Below are 22,144 nucleotides of genomic sequence, written 5' to 3' on the forward strand. Positions count from 1 at the left end.
AATAAATCAAGGAACCGAACATGTCCTAAAAATTTGAGGTAGTTATCTCAAAAAACGTAGGAGAATATAGATTTTTAGTGAAATAGTCTATTTTTGCCGTTTTAGTTTGCGCTTCCCATAAGGAATCTATTGTTGCCTCCGACTTTGACCGGCTATATCTAAAAAAATATTTTGAATTTTTTAAATCTGTAAAAAGCATTTAGTAGCTTAGTAAAAACTATATAAAATAAGATCAAAAACCAAAAAAGGGTGTTTACCCCCCCATGCCCTTAAGTGATTATGTTACTTTAGCCGGCTTGGTCATATCTCAATAGCAGTTTCTCATGATTATACCTGCCTGATGAGTCCTAATAAGGACAAATTTAGTCGTAGGTTATCTTGGATGCTGTTGTTTATCATGTGATGTAGTTCATTTTTTATAATTGATGGCACGAAACATCTCAGCTTTGTTGATGACGGCCAATATAAATACAATTAAGATAAGGTTTATTAGTAAATCTGTCAAAAGATAAACTTGCAAGGTTTGTTACTTATATGTAGTTAAATGCAATAAGTATGTTTTTACCACCACATAAAATATAAAATAACTTAAGTAAGACTTGACTTTCAAAAATAAAATAAAACACAGCAAAAGACAATATCAAATTAAAAAACTCTTAAAAAATATTTTTCTGAGCAGCAGTCTTTTTATATTGATGTTTGCAATTCTATATTTAATTTTATGTTTATGCAAATAAACTATGAACAAACACATTTTTAAGTTAGTTTATTTTTTAGTCTAAAATTTTTGCTTATGTTTAATTTAATTTAAAAGAGTTATTTAAAAAAGACAGTTTTTATATAAATTTTATTAAAAGTGATAAAATGCCTGATACTACTTAAGTTTTTTAAGATTAGGTTATTATTCATAAAAATTTGTTAAAGTTTTGTTGAGTAAATTTCAAAGTGTCCTTTTCAGCTATAGTAGTTTTTATTAAATGTAATCTTAAAACTTTACTAATCAATTTTTTATAACAATTTTTTGTTTTTTTGAGTTACTACAGTTACAAGAGAACTAATGTCAGGGTTGCCAAAAAACCTGTAATCCTGGAAAAACCTGGAATTTGACAATTAGGCTAAAAAACCTGAAATTTTGAACCAAAATTACTAAAAATCGTGGAATTTTAAACAACTTTTACATGTAAAGTAGTAAAATCAAGATATTGATAATCTAAGTTGATAGAAGATGAGGTACAGTCTGTCTTTATAAACTTATTGCGAATAAAAGCTATTTTTTATGATAAATACTGATTGGGCTGAATCTAGATTTTTTGTCAAGATCAGCCGGATCCATATTTATTAAACAGATCTGGATCTAATTTATTGAAAAAAGCAGTGGTATCATTTTTATTGCTCAAAAATCAGGGTTGCTAAAAATTCAGAAAAGTCAGGAAAAAATGAGGGTTTTGAATAAAAAGTCAGAAAATTTTATATAAACATGCTCTTAATAAGAACGTTTATCATTACTAATAACCGCAATTTGTTGTGTTATTTTCTGAAAATTTTGCTTTTGCAATTCATCTTTTTTTCAGGGTTTAACTTAGTTTTTGAAATAAATTAAAACCTGATGTTTTTACCTGTATAAGAATTAAATTGAACTTGGTTATTTTTATATTGGTTTTAATTAATGGTTTGATTTAGAAAAGTTGGGATTTTTTTCAGCTTGATATGTGGCAACCCTGAAAACAACAATGACTCTAACTTTGTAACAAAACGTTTACTGAAAAGAAACAAGTAAGCTTTCAAGTACAAACAAATTCACAGTATTAGTAATTATAAATAGTTTTTGTTAAACTAAGTAGCTTTATAAATTTAGTTATGTCTACAAAAAAAGCTCTTCTAATAGGAGCCAAAATATAACAAAGTACAATTTTAAATTTGTATAACTTACTGTGTTTCGTGAATAAGGCAATGTTCAAACTTTAATAACTTTACAAAACACATTGTACAAAACTACTTATACTTTTAGATGAATAAATTAAAACAAAAAGTTGTTCATGTACATTAGTTATTTATAGTTTAGTAGTATTTTGTTAATGTTCAATGAATAACACAACAGTGCATATATTTTACTTTTTTATTGTACTAACTTGTTTTGGTTTGGTGTGATAAACAAACCTTAACAAACAATAATAAAACAAGTGAAGTTTGCATAGACTATTTTTGTAAAGTGCAAACAATCAAGGGATAAATTGTATATATTTATATTTATTTTTGATACTTGTAAGAAAAAAATCCAAGGTTGTAATACTTATTCATAATTTATATATGTAAAATTGATTAGATAATTAAAAAAAAAGTGTGTATTGATTTAAAAGAAAATTGTAGTTTCTTTTAAAAGTAAGTTAATATAAATCATTATAACAATAACAAAAATTTTCACAGAACTTGCTATATTCAACTGATACACATGTTAAACAAACTTAGTTCCACAAAATTTTGGAAAAAATAAAGCTCTAAAAAAAAGCTAAAGAAGATTAAATGTGTTTTTACTAAATATGAGCCATAATTATAATAGATTAACAACTATAGTAATAAGTACACAGATTAATTAATCACTGTGTAAAATTGAGTAAATGTAACAAGATTATTAGGCTTCAATTAATAAGTTATAGCTATAGTGCGAATAATTATTAAATTTTGCTTAATAATATCAAAATGAAATAAAAAACTTATTAGGTTAGTTAATAGTTGGGAATAATATAAAAGAGTTTTAATATGTCAAAAATTTAAAGTTAGTCAAATTAAAATAAAATAAGCTATACTCATATTCATTAAAGCTTTCCAAAGTAAACTTAAATTAGAATATTTCTAAAGCAGAAGGTTTTTTAAACAATAGTTTTGTCATTGTATTATGCTCTAAGTTTTAGTTCTTCTAGAAAGCTTTAATGAAGTGAGTATAGTTAATTCTTAATTGATTTTAATGTAGTAATTAAACTTAATTTAGTCATTAATTAAAACAAAATTATTAAGAGGGTTGCTACACACTCAGGATTATTAGGACAACTTGGGATATTTTGAAGTTATTAAATATACCAAGACAGAGAGGACAGCTCAGGATATTTTTTTTCAACTCAGCTGACTCAGGATAATTTTGTTTATTTATAAAATATTCAGGGTAGTTTAAATATTTTTTTAAATTTCAGGGTCTTTTTTTTTAGATTGTGAATGAGACTTAGTTAAATTAGTTGCAATATTAAAAATTTAAAAAAAATATATAACCAGTTTTGTTAAAGAACTAGTTTTTTATTAGTTTTAGAAAGTTGAAATAATTTTTAAGCATTTGAAAAAAAAACTCAGGATGACTCTCAGCACAGTATAAGGTCATTCACGACAGTTTTTGGTCACTCAGGACAGTTTTTTTGACTCGAAGAGTGGTAACCCTGATTATTTTCAACATAATAGCTTTAATTATCATTAGTAATTAATTTAGTTGTTTAAAAAATTAATAAGTAATTTTTCAAAGCACTATAGTTTTAATTTATACTAATGCTTATTAATTTACTCAATTATACACTGTAAATGATAAGTATTTCTTTTAATCACTAGTGATTATTAAGGGTATATGGGGGAGGAGGTCAAACATTTTTTTTACTTAAAGTAACATTGGCTCTTATATGTAAGCATAACTTATAAACTACAAGCCAGTTTTAATAGAACATAAACATTTTGATTAGTTTTTGAGATATATATGCTTTTGTAAAAAGTTTCCAATCTAAACTTATGGACCGCAATTTTTTATCATCAATTATCTCAGAAAAATTAAAATTCACTAAAAATCCATCTTCTCCTTTATTTTTGGAGCTAGAGACATAAAATTTTCAGAAAACATTCCTTTTATAGTTCAAAAGACTTTGAGTGTTGCAATAAAAAAAAATATAAAAAACCAAAGTTTTAGTTTAAAAAAAAAGCAGATTTTTTAGATTGATTTATTATTTTTATGATTCAAAAACTTCCTGCATTCAATTGATTTAAATATTTATTAAAGACTTAATGTGAAAATTTGATGAAGTTTGTATAAAAATGAAGGAGAAGATAAATTTTTAGTGAAATAGTGTTTTGCTGCGTTTTTGGTTTGCGCCTTCTATAAGGAACCTATTGAGGTCACAGACTTTGATCGCTTATATCTCAAAAGTTACTTTAAGTTTTCTTGACCTGTCTAAATGTCTGATAGCTCAGATTAAACTCTACAGAATAAGATCAATTTGTAAAAATCAAGGTGGGCCTCCCCCTATTCGTTTAACCTATCATAAATATGGCTTATAAATGGTATATACACATAAACATATTTTTCTTTTCTTTTTTGCATCACTATTTTTTTTTCAGAAATCCATTGAACTGTGTTAATTGTTTAACACAGAGAAACGAGTGTTAGTTTAATAAAGTAGTTACTGTTCAAATATAAACTGTAAGTGAATTCACTTGGTTTCAAATGTAGTTTATTTTTGTTGATGATGATATTTCATCACACCTGTGTGTGAAATCAAACAGAACACGTTGTTTCTTGACTTTAGCTTTGGCTATATTTAATGTATTTAACTTCTGTTTCAGTAAATTATAAGTATTTATAATTTATCACTCAGTTTAGTAGTTTTATTAACATATTTATGTGTATAATTTTGAAAGTAAGTAAACACAGATTATGTAATTAATGTTTGTATTATAAAGGTTTTATAATAAACGGTAGAAGGAAGCATTTTATAAAATACATATGTGGTTTACTTTTTAAAAATTATTAGTAAGATTGTATAGTAAGTAAGAATGGAAAAATATTTATTTATTTTTCAATTTACAGCTTTTATTATAAATGACATGATAGAGTATTTATATACAGCATATAATTAAAAATTAAAATTTTTGAATGAAGGTAGTCTGCCTCCTTTGATTTTGAAAACTGGACAGTTTTTAAAAAATTGATTAAACAAAAATAAAAAATGGTTGAGACCATTAAAAAAAACCACTGTCTCAGTCTTTAAAAAAATACTTTGAAAAGATCTTTCCTTTGTTAAAAAATAAACATTAATTATTTTTATTCAAATAGAAGGAATCCAATTAGAATTCTATAAAAAAAGATCTTTCGTTTTTAAGAAAATAAATATTATTAGTTCTTATTCAAATACAATGAATTTAAATAGAATTCTATTTGAATAAGAATTGATAATGTTTATCTTGTAATAAACCAAAGATCTTTTCAAAGTGTTTTTCAAAAGACTGAGACAGTGGTTTTTTTTAATGGTCTCAACCAAATTTTAATTTAGAATATGGTTAATTTTTCTTTTTTGTAATATTTTCCTTATTTTCTTTTGTTTTGTAAGGTTTATTTAAAAATGTTATGTATAATTATGGCTAAGTTTTTAGCATACATTATGGTGTAACTTTTTAAAAGCTTTAATCAACATTTTTGTTTTGCAGAATTAAATATGATTTAGTTTAAGTTTTTAAAATACAATTTCAATAAGTACTATTAACAACTATCCTACGTTGAAGTACACATTCTGAACACATCAGCTACTCAAAAGTTTTCACTAAGAATTACTTGTCTAAATAAAAATGTAACTTGACAGGAAATTTTTATTTTAGTTGAAAACTGCGTACTAAATAAAAATTGCGTACTAAAATTATGCGTTATTTATAAAAGTTCGTAAAATAAATGTTTTATTATCAAAATATACGTATCAAAATACGTATTTAAGTGGAAATGTGTACTTAAGAGGAAAGTAAATTTAGGCTTATTTGGTCTAAATCTTGAAAAGTAAGCCTAATTTAATAAAATTATATTTGGCAACCTTGATTAAATACTGTTAACATATAGTACTAAAAGCTTAAATATAAAACTACAATTTGTGAAAATTAAAAATAAATACTGTACTCTTTAAGCCTTTGGTAAAAGTCAAATCAGTCGGAGGTGAAAAGAAAATTATAATTTTTTAAAAGTCCGGTGTCTTGACATGTTTTTAATGATAAAGTGTTACACCAACTTTTAAGTATAAGTACCTTGTAAATTATAATTGTTTTTGCAGAGGATTGGAAAACTACAAAAAAGTTTTACAAGTTTACAGATTCTGGAATAAAAAATATCTAAAAAAAGGTACATTTGAAATAATATCTATTAATCCTTACGAAAGCCAGAGCTTAGTAGAGGTCAAATGGAGAATTGTAGGTTATACTCCAATCAATGTAATTTCTTCTATTTTAATGAAGTTCTCTTCCTTACCTACGTGAGTTTGTTAAAGCATTTTGTATACTTTAGTTTTAGTCGCATTCCTTTTTTTAATTAAATTCTAGATTTGTTTTCAGTTTAAAATACATACTTAAACCTTAACAGATATTTCGACTATGTGAGCTTGTTTCATATGAATGAAGATGGTTTAATTTATTGTCATGAAGTAGAAAATGTTAGTAGTTTTGTAAATCCATAATACCGTTTATAAAATTGTGAACTAATAAATTCGGCTTTATATAAATTTCTGGGGAACGGGTCAAAGTTGCACGAGATTACTAAATTTCACGAAGACAAAATTACACGAAGGTAAATTTGCACGAGGGGACAAAATTGCACGAAGGCAATTTTGCACGAATTACAATTTTTCACGAGAGTAAAAAAACAGAAAAAAAAAAGTTACTGACCGAGAGTTAGGGTTAACAGTGATAGTAAAAAAAAAAAAAATAACAACATTGAGAAAAATTTATAAAAAATACTAAAAACTACCGACCGAGGGTTAGGGGTAACAGTGATAGTAAAAAAAGGAAAATTAAATAAAAAATTCAACCCGTGCAAAAATGTCTCCGTGCAAAATTGTCTGCTCGTGCAAATTAGACAGCTACCCAAATTTCTTTACATAAAAATTTCTGTACAAGTTTGATGTAATATTTTGAAACAATTAAATGATATACTTTTTTACTTTGCTTTCTTAGTGCATTGTATCAAAACTTGCATATATCAAAATTTTATTTGCATATAAATAAAAGGCATATAAAGAACTAACAAACTATATTTGGGATTTGAAATACAACAACACAGACTTTAAAATAAAATGGGGAACACTAAGCATACATCAAAACTCAGTGCTAAGTTTGGTTGCAGAATTTGTAACCTAGAAAAAATCCAAATAGATAAAACAGATAAGACTAAATCACTAAATAAGAATAGTGAAAGCCAAAATATATGTATACATTACCAAAAATATTTTTTTGGAAACATTAAACCCAAATAAATTAAAATAAAAGTAAAATTAAGCTGCTTACACGAATAGTTTAAAACATAAACATTGTTCATTTCAAAAACATAAAAAACAAAAGTAATTATTGAACTTTAAACAAAACTTTCTAATTTTATTTTTTTCTTTTGTATTTTACAAAATCTTTAATAGCATTTACTTGAACAAACCTTTTAAAAGTTTACAAGTTCTTACATGAAATCAACAAAAAGAAAAGCAGCGTTTATTCAATTTCAACTAGGTGTACATAATTTTTTAACATCATTACTACATCATAATGTCTATAACATTTGTAAATTTATAAAATTCTGAAATTAAAATGGGATGAAGGTAGTCTGCCTCTTTTGATTTTAACGACTGGAATAGGATTGAAAATTAGACTTGACAAAATAATAAATGGTTAGAACCATCAAAAAAAAATCAGTCTCAGTCTTATACACACACTTAGAAGAGATCTTTCGTTTATTAAAAAACAAACGTTTTCAATTCTTATTCAAATAGAATGGTAATTCATTTTGATATTAAATTGATAGTAAACTAATCAACCTAGAATTCTATTTGGTTAAGAAATTAAAATATTTGTTTTTTAATAAATGAAAGATCTCTTCTAAGTGTGTGTATAAGACTGAGACTGATTTTTTTGATGGTTCTAACCATTTTTTATTTTGCTATAAAACTCTGAAAAAAATTTAAATAAAAGTAAATTTATTCTGAAGATTGTATAAGATAAGAATGTTCCATATATTAAGCATGCGTAAAAAACTGAGTTTAAAATAATTAGCTAACTACTACTTAATTAAGTATATATATATATGTAATTTATTCAAATGGCGATTTTAAAAATTCTGGAACATATGTTTCACAAAGCTTTAATTTTTCATAAAGCTTTGATCATCAGCCAGTTAAATTCAAAATACAAAGCACTGTACTAAACAAAGATACAAAAGTTATGCAAAAAAACAAAAAACAGTATGACGTAATATTGTACATTACAAATATTCAGTACAAAAATCGATCTACCTTCTAACTAATTAAACAACTAAAATTAACGAAAACAACAGTTAATTGACTATAAAATATATTAAATTTATATAAGATGTAACGTTATAAGGCGTTAAATCCTGGAGATCCTGATAAGCTAAGCTTATCGGAATGTATATCACAGATGTTCTTGTGCTAAAACTTTATTTTAACTAACGGCGTTTCACTGCTCTCAAATAAATTTAAGAACAGATCTACGGAGTCTATAAAATGTTAACACACATTAGAAAAAAAGCAGAAAAAAGCATGTATAATTATGTATAGTATTTATCTAGGTAGTAACTATAAATGGACTTTATGGTTTAAAAACAAAGTTTGGGATAAAAGCATAAAATTATAAAATTGTCTACAAAAAAAACAAATTTAATAAAAGTAGGCACTAACCTCAAAAAGCTCTAAGAATAGGCAAATTTTAAAAAATGAAAATTAAATTGATTTTCATTTTTTAAAATTTGCCTATTCTTAGAGCTTTTTGAGGTTAGTGCCTACTTTTATTAAATTTGTTTTTTTTGTAGACAATTTTATAATTTTATGCTTTTATCCCAAACTTTGTTTTTAAACCATAAAGTCCATTTATAGTTACTACCTAGATAAATACTATACATAATTATACATGCTTTTTTCTGCCTTTTTTCTAATGTGTGTTAACATTTTATAGACTCCGTAGATCTGTTCTTAAATTTATTTGAGAGCAGTGAAACGCCGTTAGTTGAAATAAAGTTTTAGCACAAGAACATCTGTTATATTTATATATATTTTATAGTCAATTAACTGTTGTTTTCGTTAATTTTAGTTGTTTAATTAGTTAGAAGGTAGATCGATTTTTGTACTGAATATTTGTAATGTACAATATTACGTCATACTGTTTTTTGTTTTTTTGCATAACTTTTGTATCTTTGTTTAGTACAGTGCTTTGTATTTTGAATTTAACTGGCTGATGATCAAAGCTTTATGAAAAATTAAAGCTTTGTGAAACATATGTTCCAGAATTTTTAAAATCGCCATTTGAATAAATTATTTAAAAGCCCTTCAAGTGGGCTCAGTTGAAAGTGTTTACGTTTAAACATTAACCTTATTTTATATATATATATATATATATGTATATATAAAGATGATTAAAAGTATACACGACTTAAGACCTATAAACTTCAATTATTCATTAAAGAGCATACCAATAAGTAGTAGTAATAAAGAGTTCAAAATTAAAATGTACGAAAAAGTAGATAAACTGATAACTAAAATGAGATGGAAAGCATTCCATTTAAGGGATGAAAACACAGAAGCTAAAGTTTCAGATTATGACGGCTTATTTCCAACAAAAAAAACGAGCTTCCGAGGATAAACTGTTAACAAATTTTGAAAACGACCTTTACGAGTTAATAAATAATTTAAAATTCCGAAAATACCAAAATTCTTTTACCCGCAAACTTAACAAAGACTTAAAGGAAATAAGGTCCACCAAAAAAGTTTTTGTTTTTGCAGATAAATCTCACAGCCTATACAAAATTAGTCCGGATAAATATAAGAAATTAATTACAGAAAACATTACATCTACATACAAAAAATCGGAAAACAGTCTCATCGAAAAAATTAATAATGAAGCAAAGGAAATAGTATTGAAAAACAAAATAAAAGGTAAAATTCCCAAACTTTCTCAACAACAATGTTACATTACTTTAAAAGATCATAAACCAAACTTCCTAAATAAACTAAGTTGTAGAATAATTAATCCGGCAAAAAATTTTATTGGCAAACCTGCAAAAACTAATTTAGATAAGGTCAACAATTTTATAAGATCAAAAAGTAATTTAATACAATGGAAACATACTTATGAGGTATTGAAATGGTTCAATAGCTTAAGCAATAAACCAACTTCAAGGTATATCAAATTTTATATAGTGAGCTTTTATCCAGCCATCTCAGCAACAATTTTGGAAAACTCCTTCAATTTTGCTGCAGGCCTAACTAAAATCACGGAAAATGAAAAAGAGCTAATCAGACATTTCTGTATATCAGTACTGTTCCACGAGGGTGAACCATGGTCAAAAAAGCATAACAAGAACAGCTTTGATGTACCAATGGAAAGCTTTCATGGCGCAGAAATTTGCGACCTGGTTGGCCTATATATTTTAGATACATTGAAGAAGGAAAAGATCTTTAGAGATGGTAACTTTGGTATATACCGTGACGATGGTTTAGCAGTGGTGGACATTCTACCGGGACCAGATATGGAGAGAAAAGTCAAACATCTAAGAAAAGTCTTTAAAAACATTGGTTTTGATGTCACCATCGAAGCCAATCTGTTTGTAACAGACTTCTTAGATGTAACATTAGATCTTCAAAATGAAAGCCATAGGCCGTATAGAAAACCAGATGCGCATACAGTTTATGTGAATAGCAAGTCAAACCATCCAGAGCATGTGTTAAAACACATACCGGTCGCAGTGAACAACCGCCTTCAGAAAATTTCTAGCAGTCAAAGCATTTTTAAGGAAACAACCCAACAATACCAGGAAGCTATAAGAGAAAGTGGGTACGATCACGAGTTAGCCTATAGCCACAAAAACGGAAAGGGTAACAACAAGAAAAGAAGGAGAAGGAATATTTTATATTTCAATGCTCCATTCTGCAAAAGTGTGGCAACACGGGTTGGGAAGCTCTTCCTAGAGATTGTGGACAATAACTTTACTGAAAACCATCCATATTGTAAAGTTTTTGACAGGAAGACACTAAAAGTGTCCTACTCCTGCGTGCCAAACATGAAACAACTTATAATGGCACACAATCGAAAGATGTTAGACACGCAGTACAAAGAGAGGCGAATGTGTGACTGCAAAAAACAAGAATGCCCGGTAAATGGAAGTTGTTTAATGGAAAATATTATATATAAAGCGACAGTCATAACTGAAAACCAGACTAAGTTTTATGTTGGCTCGACTGGACTATCGTTCAAGAATCGCTACACAAAGCACAAGTACAGCTTCAAACACGAAAACATAAAAATACGACAACTTTATCGCAGTACATTTGGAAACTAAAAAATAACGAAGTTAATTTTAAAATTCAGTGGGAAATTTTAACAAGAACGAAAAATAAATTCAGTTTAAAAAACAGATGTAAATTGTGCATTGCGGAAAAAATCGAAATTTTAAAAGTTAAAAAATCTAAATCTCTAAACAAAAGAAACGAATTACAAACTGGCTGCATACATTATCGAAAACAATTTATCTAAAAACTCTGTAAATAATTTTGTCTAAAATCAACTGTCTATTACTACGTAATACCTAATTTTGTATAATTTTATTGCTGTACTTACAAGTTTGCTTTTCATTGAATAAAACTTGGCTGAAGACGCGTATTAAACGCAGAAACAGCTGTACCAAGCAAAAGTTTATTTTGTGTATGTTATTTCTATATATATATATATATATATTTATTTATTTAAAATTAATAGCAAAATGAAACATTTAAAATAAGCAGTACATATGTTTCATATAACATAATGCTATAATCTTCAGCTGTTTAGATTTAAGTTTTTTTTTATGTACAAATGATTGCCAAAAAGAACCTGAAGCTTGAAAACACTAGAAATTTAACAGTTTAGACAAAAAAATTAACTGGAATTTCAAACAACTATCACAAAAACCTGGAATTATAGACTGTTTTATATGTAAAATAACAAAATTTTAATTAGATACGAAAGTCTATCATAAAATTTTTCTCGAATCGTTTAATTTTTTTTCTTTAAAAAACACATTTAAAGTAGCTTGACAGTATCTTTCAATGTTGATATGCTATTGAAAACAGTTTTTTATATATTTACCTTAAATTTAGATTATCAATTGACCAAATAACTTGTTATTTAAAAACCTGATAAGGTGTGGATTGTGGTACACTTAATTTATTGGTACTACTCATCATAACTAAATCCTACCTTGTTTAATTAATATCTTATAAATACTAGATTTCATTTGAGACTTATATAAATCAGACAAGATAGTTTGGGTGAGGTATCTATTATACAAAAGAAGCACAAAACAATAATACAAAATCTCTATCTAAAAAATGTAACATACATTTAAATTTTTTATAAATCACTTGGCAAAAGTGCAACTTAAAAATAAACCAAGTTTTAGTGCAGTAAACTATAAAACACTTAAAAAACTAATACATATATATTTTCGAGACTTGAAATTTCAAAAGACTTAAAACAGTTAAATAAACATCAAATAAAAACTTTTAGTAAGCAATAAACTATAAAAGGCTTAATAAATTATTAAACATGTAAATCTAGCTTAAATATTTAAGAAATTAAACACCAGTTACAATACTTACAATTATAAACTAAAATGTTCAAATAGGCTATTTCAGCAGTTCCTTCTTTCAGCTACACACAAAAACACTAACTGCACACATCAAAATGTATTTGTTATCTTTTTTATAAATTGTTTCATCAGTAATTAATCCTTGTTTCTCATTGGCTCATTTGGTATCGCTTCATCATAAGGTTGTCTAGCTACAAGTAACAGCAGCAAGCTCTAAATATTCTTTTAATATTTCGAGTTTGAACAATGAATAATGCAAGTAACTGCAGCAGTTCATTACAACCTGGAAGAAAATCAGAAAACCTAAGAAAAATTTTTAAAAACATTGGCTTTGATGTTACCATTAAAGCCTTCTTCTCTTTTTAACAGACTTATTAAATGTAACTTTAGAACTACAAAACAAATGTTACAAAATGTACAGAAAACTAAGTGAGCATACGTTTTTGTAAAAAGCAAGTCAAACCATTAAGAGCGTGTTTAAGCACATCTTGGTCACAGCGAGCAACTGAAAAAAAAACTGTTTAAATACTTTTAAATACCATTGAAAAATCTGAAACGAAAACAAGTATGTATGTAAACAAGCATATATAATATAAACATTGATATATATTAAGGTGAGCTACAGTTCAATTATTCTACAACAACCGCCTCCAAAAGAAATCTAGCAGTCAAAAGTTATTTAAGGAAACAGCCCGATACTACTAGGAAGCTATAAGAGCAAATGAGTACGATCACGAGTTAGCCTTTAGCCTAACACGAGAAAAGTAAGCGCAAGAGAAGAAGGAGAGTAAGTGTGCTACATTTAAAAACTCCATTCTGCAAAAGCGTAGCAACGCGGGTTGGGAAATGATTCCTAAGATTTTTGATAAAAAAATTTACTGAAGTCTACCCATAACAATAACCTTTTTAACATAAAAGAACTAAAAGTGTCTTATTCCTGTATGACAAACATGAGACAATTAACAATGGCACACAATCATAAGCTGTTAGACATCTAAGAAAAAAAGATGCGAATGTGTAACTGTTAAAAACAAGAATGTCCGATCAATAGCAAATATCTAACAGAGAATTTTATTATAAAGCGACTGTTAAATCTGAAGATGATACCAAATTTTATGTTTTCTCCACTGGAATAACATTCGAAGGTCTCTACACAAAACATAAGTACAGTTTCAAACATGAAAAACGTGGCAACTCTACAACTTTATTGCAATACATAAGAAAAATTAATAATAATATAACTAATATTAAAATTTATAGGGAAATATTTATTAAAACAACAAAAACAAATACAGTTTGAAAAATGAGTGTACGTTATGTAACGCGGAAAAATAGAAATCTTAAAAGTAAAAAAAACCAGAATCTTTAAATAAAAGGAACGAACTATAAAGTGACTGTTTGCTTTACAAAAAAAATTGAAACTTTGTTGATAATTTAGTTGAATATTATTTAGAATGTACCTTTTGTGCTTCTGTTACGTAATATCTAATTTCAAATAACTTTGTTATTGTACTTGTAAGTTTGCTTTCCATTAATAAATAAATAATGATCTTCACCCCACAACCGTCAACAATAGTATCTGAGACAACCTAAGACAGGCATTCGTCCTTATTAAGATTTATCAGGCAGGCATAGTCGTGAACATCCGCTGTTGAGAACCACACCAAGCGGGGTTAAGTTCATATGCACTGAAGCGACCGCTTGTGGGTAAAGTCCGAACTTCTTTGAATAAAATACTTGACTTAGGAAGTTTTTGAACGCTGAAACAGTTGTTCTAGGCAAAAGTTTAATAAACTTATATATAGATATAAGTATAATTATAAGTAAATTATATGAAATAAGTTATATATGTATACATTTTAGAAAAACAATTGTTTCACTTTTCTGTTCTGTTAGACTTATTTCAAAATGTAAAATTAAAAGTGATAATAACTTTGCATTTTCAAATCAATAATTTGAAAGTCATTTGAAGTTGGTTCAGTCAAGATAGATTTAGTTTGTTCAATCTAAATCTATTTTATATAATTACATATATTAATAAAACACTACGTTTTTTCTTAAACAATTTTTTGACTATTCTGATTAACTAAATAGATCCTCAGTCAGGTTATTTTGTAGATTATAAAGTAATACATAATTCCAAGTACACATGAAATTGAGCTAAAACTGTTGCGTCATTAATCAGTAATTAACGCTAAATTTGTATAAACGTTCAAAATTATGAAAAATATCAGCTAGAGAAGTATTTACATTTACTAAAAAGTTCTTTTCGTTTATTTAAATATAGTTTTGTGTTTAATTTTGAGATTTTATGTTTTTTCCTTAAACAACTGACATAGGGGAACATCCGTTAATTAATTAATTACCGTTTAAATTATTGTAGCTGTTGTTTATGATTATTACATTTTCATAGGCAAGTTAAGTTGCTTAAAAACAAAATAATATTTTACAGGTATTGAGGTTTCGAGATTCAAATTCAGAAATTTCGTGGAAAACAACTTTATCAGAGTTTATAAAGTCTAAATCTGGTGTTGGTGTGTGATAAACACTAAAATAATTTTACGTGTTATCAAGTACTTAGTTTTTAGCAAAACACTGAAGTTAAAATGTTTTTTTAGGATAATTCAGATATATTTATGCTTTTATCTATAGTTTAATAGTGCATGTGTACTTTTAAGTCTGTCAGTAAACTGTCTGTCTGTTATTATTTAAAATGTATATAAAAATATTTCTTGTCCTTTGTAACTATTGAGCTCAATAGTAAAAGTTTCTATTTAAATTTTAATTTATACATACTTTAGTATCCTAAAATCACTTTATTTTTACTAAATACCCTTAATTTTACAAAAATACAATTGACTTTTTTTCAAAAAAATGAAATAAAATAAATTTAATTTTTGAGGTATATTACTAAGCATGTTTATTTTTCACGATAAAAAAACTGATTTGTATTATTAAAGAATTTTTTGATGCATACTAATTTATGGAACATTGATCAAAATAAAAAAGCTAATATAATTGTTTATAAAACATATTTATATTAAAATATTTTATGATTTAGTCTTAAAAAATATAATCTATTTCAGTTTTGATTCTTAATTACAATAATGATCTAATTTTCACAATTATATAATTGTGAAAATACAGTACAACAGGGACGAAGCTAGCTCGAAAAAGTTACAAATTTGCAAAAACAAAAAACATCAGGTACAACGCGTTATGAGGTCATAGCGGGTACAGATGAATTTAAACTACCTATAATGTTATTGTATTTTATATTAAAGTATGCAGTTATGTCAAAATTTCAAAAACAAATGGAATTTAAAAGCATGAGAAGTAACATAATCAGGCATTTTAATTTGCTCTATACCCCCTACGACTCCTCATTTGTAAACACATTTAAGAATTTTTTCAACATAACCTCAAGAAAATCACAGTTTTTTTCTTAGATGAGTTAGCTAGGTTTTAAATTAAAAATTTGATAAAATTCATCACAACTCTTAAATTATTTGTTAAAACAGTTAATTTTATCAGATAAAAATGTTAAACTTATACGATTTTTTTGAAAAACCAACTATTTATGCATTAATAAAAAACGACACATTTAATAATTTTTAAAATTTGTAACATGAAAACAACTTGTACAGTAATCTTCTTTTATTGTACCAACATATGTTTCTGTGTGTTAACAAATCAATATACTTCAACTGGGTTCTGTAAGAAAATAATTTATATAAAGTCAGACCTAAAAACTAGTTCAAGTTATTAAACAATTCCATTACAAAATTTTTTATAAAAACTCCGTCGACCGAATAAACTCTTGTGGTCAAGAAATATTAATAAAGAATAATATATCTGGTAAACGTATCCGTAAGTTAACTAATTCTAAATCGTATATTACTATATAAGATCATAAGGATAACTTTCCAGCAACTATCAAATGTAGATTAGTTAATACAAGTAAAACAGACATTGGTAAAATATCTAAACTTATTTGAGCAAGCATTATTAATGATGTAAGAACCGCCACCGGTTCGATCCAATGGAAAAATACCGGTGACTTTTTAAAATGGTTTTCGTCATTAGATGATAAGAGCAATAAGCGTTTTGTCTGTTTTGATATACTTGAGTTCTATCACCAAATAACACTTTTTAAATTAAGCTTCTATGTATTCAAAATTCGCCGATTCCGATTTTGAAATTATTTTACATGCATGCGATTCCTTACTTTTTTCAGACAACAATGTTTGGAAATATAAAAATAACGACACTTTTTTGATGTACTTATGGGAAACTTCCAAGGTGCAAAGATTTGTGACCTTGTCGGATTATATATTCTCAGTAAACTGGGAAATGTTTTCAGTAATTGTGGTTTGTATAGAGACGATGGGTTAGGTGTCATAGATCTAGCAAAACCTGTCGTATACGACAGAACAAGGAAACAAGTGCTTAAGGTAATGTTAGGCATAGGTTTCAAAGTTACGTTAGATCTAGGTAATCAAGAGACTGATTTTTTAGATGTCACCTTAAACCCATCTGATGGTACTTTTCGCCCTTACTGAAAACTAAATTGTTTGATTAATTTTATCAATTCAAATTCCGACCACCCTCGATAGAAAAAAAGCTATCCCAATAATGACCAAGGAACGTTTAAGCTCATTGTCATTCAGTGCAGAAATAATTAACAAAAAAAAAATTTTAAATGTAACTTAACATATGTGAAAATAAACAATAACAATGATATTTTTAACGATAATATACATAATAATGATAATAAATAAATAGTATTAACAGCATCATTAATAATTATAATAACAATAATAGTTTTAAAATTAATAGTTATAACTACAACAACATTAATAATATTGTAAATAAAATAATAGTAGTAACAATAACGATAATAACAAAAATTGTAGTATTAACAACAACAGTATTACGAGTGAAAATTACATTAAAACGCAGAAAAGTAATAAGTCTCGTAATAGCCGTGTGTTGTGGTATAACCCACCATACTGTTCTAGTATCAACATAAGCTTGGGTAAAGAAATTTTAAGATTAGTAGATAAACATTTTCCAAATAACCATTGTTACCGTAAAATGTTTAATAGAAAAACTTTGAAAATTTCTTATAGTTGTATGAACAACGTCAAGTAAATAATATAACCACACAATAACTTTGTTTTATCTAAATATGATGAGTTGGCAGCACAAATTAATAAAAACAATTACAAACATAACACTAAAAATGATAATAATAACTATTCAGATAATACATATGAATTAATATTAGTTTAGACAGAAATGATAATAATTGTAAAAACAACAAGGTTGGTATAAACAATAATGATAACATTAACCTAATTAATAAAAACAATAATAATAGACGTATAACTAGAATTATCAGTAAAAACCTAACTAAAAATAAAAACTCAATTGTACCTAATTCTATGTTTCTATAAATCCTAAACCTATACCATGTTCTATTAATAAAAACTATAGTAGTAATAACAATAATAGTGGTAATAAGGGTAATAGTAGTAACCATATTGATAATAATAATGATAACAGTATTAATAACAAAAGCATAACCTACAATAGTAACAATAATAATAATATTAATAATGATAATAATAATTACAATAACTGTAGTAAACAGAATAATATCAATATCAGTAATATTAATAAAAGATGAAGTAGTTAAGCGTGGTTTTAAATTCAAGAACAATATAAGAAAAATTGTAACTGTCGTAAGTCGAATAAAGTAAAGTGTCCGTTACATGATTACTGCTTAGTTAAAAATGTCCTGTATAAGGTGCGTGTTAAATGTAATCTGAGTGAAGATAATAACAAAAATAGAAATAAGGATAAAATGTATATTGGTTCGATAGGAGGTCATTTTAAAAATAGGTACACCGGGCATAAGTATAATTTTATGCATATAAATAAAAAGAATAGCACAAGATTGTCTGATTTCGTTTGGCTGTATTTTGACAGGTATGGAACCAAACCAGAAATGGAATGGAGCATCCTTCACCACTCCAACATTAACATCATCAGCGCGAGCAAGATCTGCCAAATATGCAATCTTGAACGAATTGAAATTTTAGCAGAAAATAGTAAACAATTACTAAATAAAAGACGTGATATTTCAAACAACTGTGCACACAACCGACGGTTCTTCTTAAAATAACACCTTGGCGCTTTCTCACCTTCCATATTTTTCGTTCATCTATCACATAAACACACACATTTAGTTAATATATGTTATTATAATTGTATATCCTAAGTAAAATATAGTTTTATTCATTTATTTTTTATATACTTATTTCACACATGTCACTTTTTATTCTCCGAAATTTCATATATTCACTTTACCCTCCGACTATAATTCTTCACATCTTTATGTGTTAAGTTCCAAGTCTAATTTAAAGCCTGTATTCAAATCACATATAAACCGTGCTTTTTTACCTACTACGCCAAATAGAGCTAGAGGTTTTTTACTGCAGGTTTATACTTAGCATATGACCCCTTTGTTGTTTTATGTTTTACATTTTAACTTTTATATATAACACAGTTTAATTATTAAATGTTTAAAATATCTGTATGGGATTTTTAATTTAAACACCCGACTGCCCTTTTATAAAACAACAATCAATTATTTTTATAATCATTATATACAATATATATGTAATTTAAGTCATTGTGATTTTATGTATGTCGCTGTAACTTAATTATCGGTCAGTGCTTTGTAAAATGATTTTTTTGTGTTTTGTTTTGTTAGATTTTTAAATTTTTAAATTTAAACTAAATCTGCTTCCTAATTGTAACTATCTTTGATTTTGTTATAATTTTAGATTTAATCATTACAATCATTTAATATATAAAACACACGTTATATCAAGTTCCTGTGACTTTTATTGTCTTTACTGTTGTTAAATTTTAGTGATTCACTAGTTAATGGTTTTTGTTTCATTTTTATTCGAAATAGATTACATACTGCTTTTCATATTAAAGCGCTTTACTGCTTTCCTAAACATATAGACTAAATTAAGTAACTTTACAATACAAATCAAATAGCTTTGTTAATGTTCATTTATATTGTGACGTAATTATTGAATGCATTTTGTTCAGTCATTGGCAACGTTAAAATAAATTTGAATTAGTTATTCTTTCTATTCTAGTAAGTAGCTTGTTTATATAATGATTTGTTGTTTTGTTGTGTATTTTAGTTTACTTTACTTTACCTAATTCAGACTTAACAATTACAAATATTATGTAAGTTTTTTACAGTCGGATTTAACATTAAGTATTTTACCTACCATTAACTATTAACCTGTAAAAGTCTTAGAAATTATTTTGCTTTCATTTTAATGAAAAAATGTATACAGATACTTCATTCTATGCTTCTATTTTTTCATTACAGTAATTATTTTTCTACAGAACCCAGTTGAAGTGGGTTGATTCGTTAACACACAGAAACATATTTTGGTACAATAAAGGAAGATTACTATATAACTTTTTTTCATTTAAGTGAACTTGATTCACTAGGATCTTTTGTTAGCAAACGATTAAATCTGTATTTTGAACAGTTAAAAATTATAACATTAGTTTACAACATCTTGATAATTTATCAAAACTTTTTTTTTTTCAGATGTAAATTTATTTTATTTTAGTCAAAAGTAAATTTTACAAAATATGAAGTTTACTGAAGTTTGTATTGAACATGTCTTACCAAATATGATTTTTAGATTTAGTTTCAAAAAACGTTAAGCTGTAGAAAAGATTCAAACACTTCTTACTATAAAAGTGTGATTTAAAACTCATTTTTAGAGAAATTTCTACAATTCTATAGTTGGCTCCATATTCAAAGGCTAAGATTCATATTCAACACTATTTGAAATATTTTAATTTTTACTGATAGTATCCTTGTAATATTTCGTACAGCTAATCTAATAAACCTTTTCTCTTTGGATTATCAGTTTAAAAAAATAAAAACAATTGTTGACGTCATAATCGGCTGTTTAAGATGAAAATGTTGTATAACCATTATTTATCGTACTCTATTTGAAATATTTCTATTTTTACTGATAATATCCTTGTAATATTTCGTACAGCTAATCTAATAAACCTTTTTTCTTTGGATTATAAGTTTCGAAAAATAAAAACAATTATTGACGTCATAATCGGCTATTTAAGATGAAAATGTTGTATAACCATTATTTATCGTACTCTATTTGAAATATTTCTATTTTTACTGATAGTATCCTTGTAATATTTCGTACAGCTAATATAATAAACTATTTCTCTTTGGATTATAAGTTTCAAAAAAAAAAAAAACAATTATTGACGTCATAATCGGCTATTTAAGATGAAAATGTTGTATAACCATTATTTATCGTACTCTATTTGAAATATTTCTATTTTTACTGATAGTATCCTTGTAATATTTCGTACAGCTAATCTAATAAACCTTTTCTCTTTGGATTATAAGTTTAAAAAAATAAAAACAATTGTTGACGTCATAATCGGCTGTTTAAGATGAAAATGTTGTATAACCATTATTTATCGTACTCTATTTGAAATATTTTAATTTTTACTTATAATATCCTTGTAATATTTCGTACAGCTAATCTAATAAACCTTTTTTCTTTGGATTATAAGTTTCAAAAAAAAAAAACAATTATTGACGTCATAATCGGCTGTTTAAGATGAAAATGTTGTATAACCATTATTTATCGTACTCTATTTGAAATATTTCTATTTTTACTGATAGTATCCTTGTAATATTTCGTACAGCTAATCTAATAAACTATTTCTCTTTGGATTATAAGTTTCAAAAAATAAAAACAATTATTGACGTCATAATCGGCTATTTAACATGAAAATGTTGTACAACCATTATTTATCGTACTCTATTTGAAATATTTTAATTTTTACTGATAGTATTCTTGTAATATTTCGTACAGCTAATCTAATAAACCTTTTTTCTTTGGATTATAAGTTTCAAAAAAAAACAATTATTGACGTCATAATCGGCTGTTTAAGATGAAAATGTTGTATAACCATTATTTATCGTACTCTATTTGAAATATTTCTATTTTTACTGATAGTATCCTTGTAATATTTCGTACAGCTAATCTAATAAACCTTTTCTCTTTGGATTATAAGTTTCGAAAAATAAAAACAATTATTGACGTCATAATCGGTTGTTTAAGATGAAAATGTTGTATAACCATTATTTATCGTACTCTATTTGAAATATTTTAATTTTTACTTATAATATCCTTGTAATATTTCGTACAGCTAATCTAATAAACTATTTCTCTTTGGATTATAAATTTCAAAAAATAAAAACAATTATTGACGTCATAATCGGCTGTTTAAGATGAAAATGTTGTATAACCATTATTTATCGTACTCTATTTGAAATATTTTAATTTTTACTTATAATATCCTTGTAATATTTCGTACAGCTAATCTAATAAACCTTTTTTCTTTGGATTATAAGTTTCAAAAAAAAAA

At 26.1% G+C, this 22,144-nt stretch overlaps 1 protein-coding gene across 1 annotated transcript in view; it reads left to right on the top strand.

Annotated features, from left to right (window-relative positions):
* Positions 1-15,547, top strand: part of LOC145836172 (uncharacterized) — a 28,225-nt gene extending 12,678 nt beyond the window's left edge. Inside the window, exons 4-6 of the mRNA XM_082943984.1 lie at positions 6,060-6,257; positions 6,365-6,434; positions 15,075-15,547. Of these exons, the coding sequence (XP_082800110.1) occupies positions 6,060-6,257; positions 6,365-6,434; positions 15,075-15,164 (358 nt within the window). The 3' untranslated portion in view covers positions 15,165-15,547. The remainder of the gene's footprint in view (positions 1-6,059; positions 6,258-6,364; positions 6,435-15,074) is intronic.
* The last annotated feature ends 6,597 nt before the right edge of the window (positions 15,548-22,144 follow it).

This window comes from Thalia democratica, chromosome 5 (assembly GCF_965202585.1).
Source record: "Thalia democratica chromosome 5, ktThaDemo2.hap1.1, whole genome shotgun sequence".
NCBI classification, from domain to species: Eukaryota; Metazoa; Chordata; class Thaliacea; order Salpida; family Salpidae; genus Thalia; species Thalia democratica.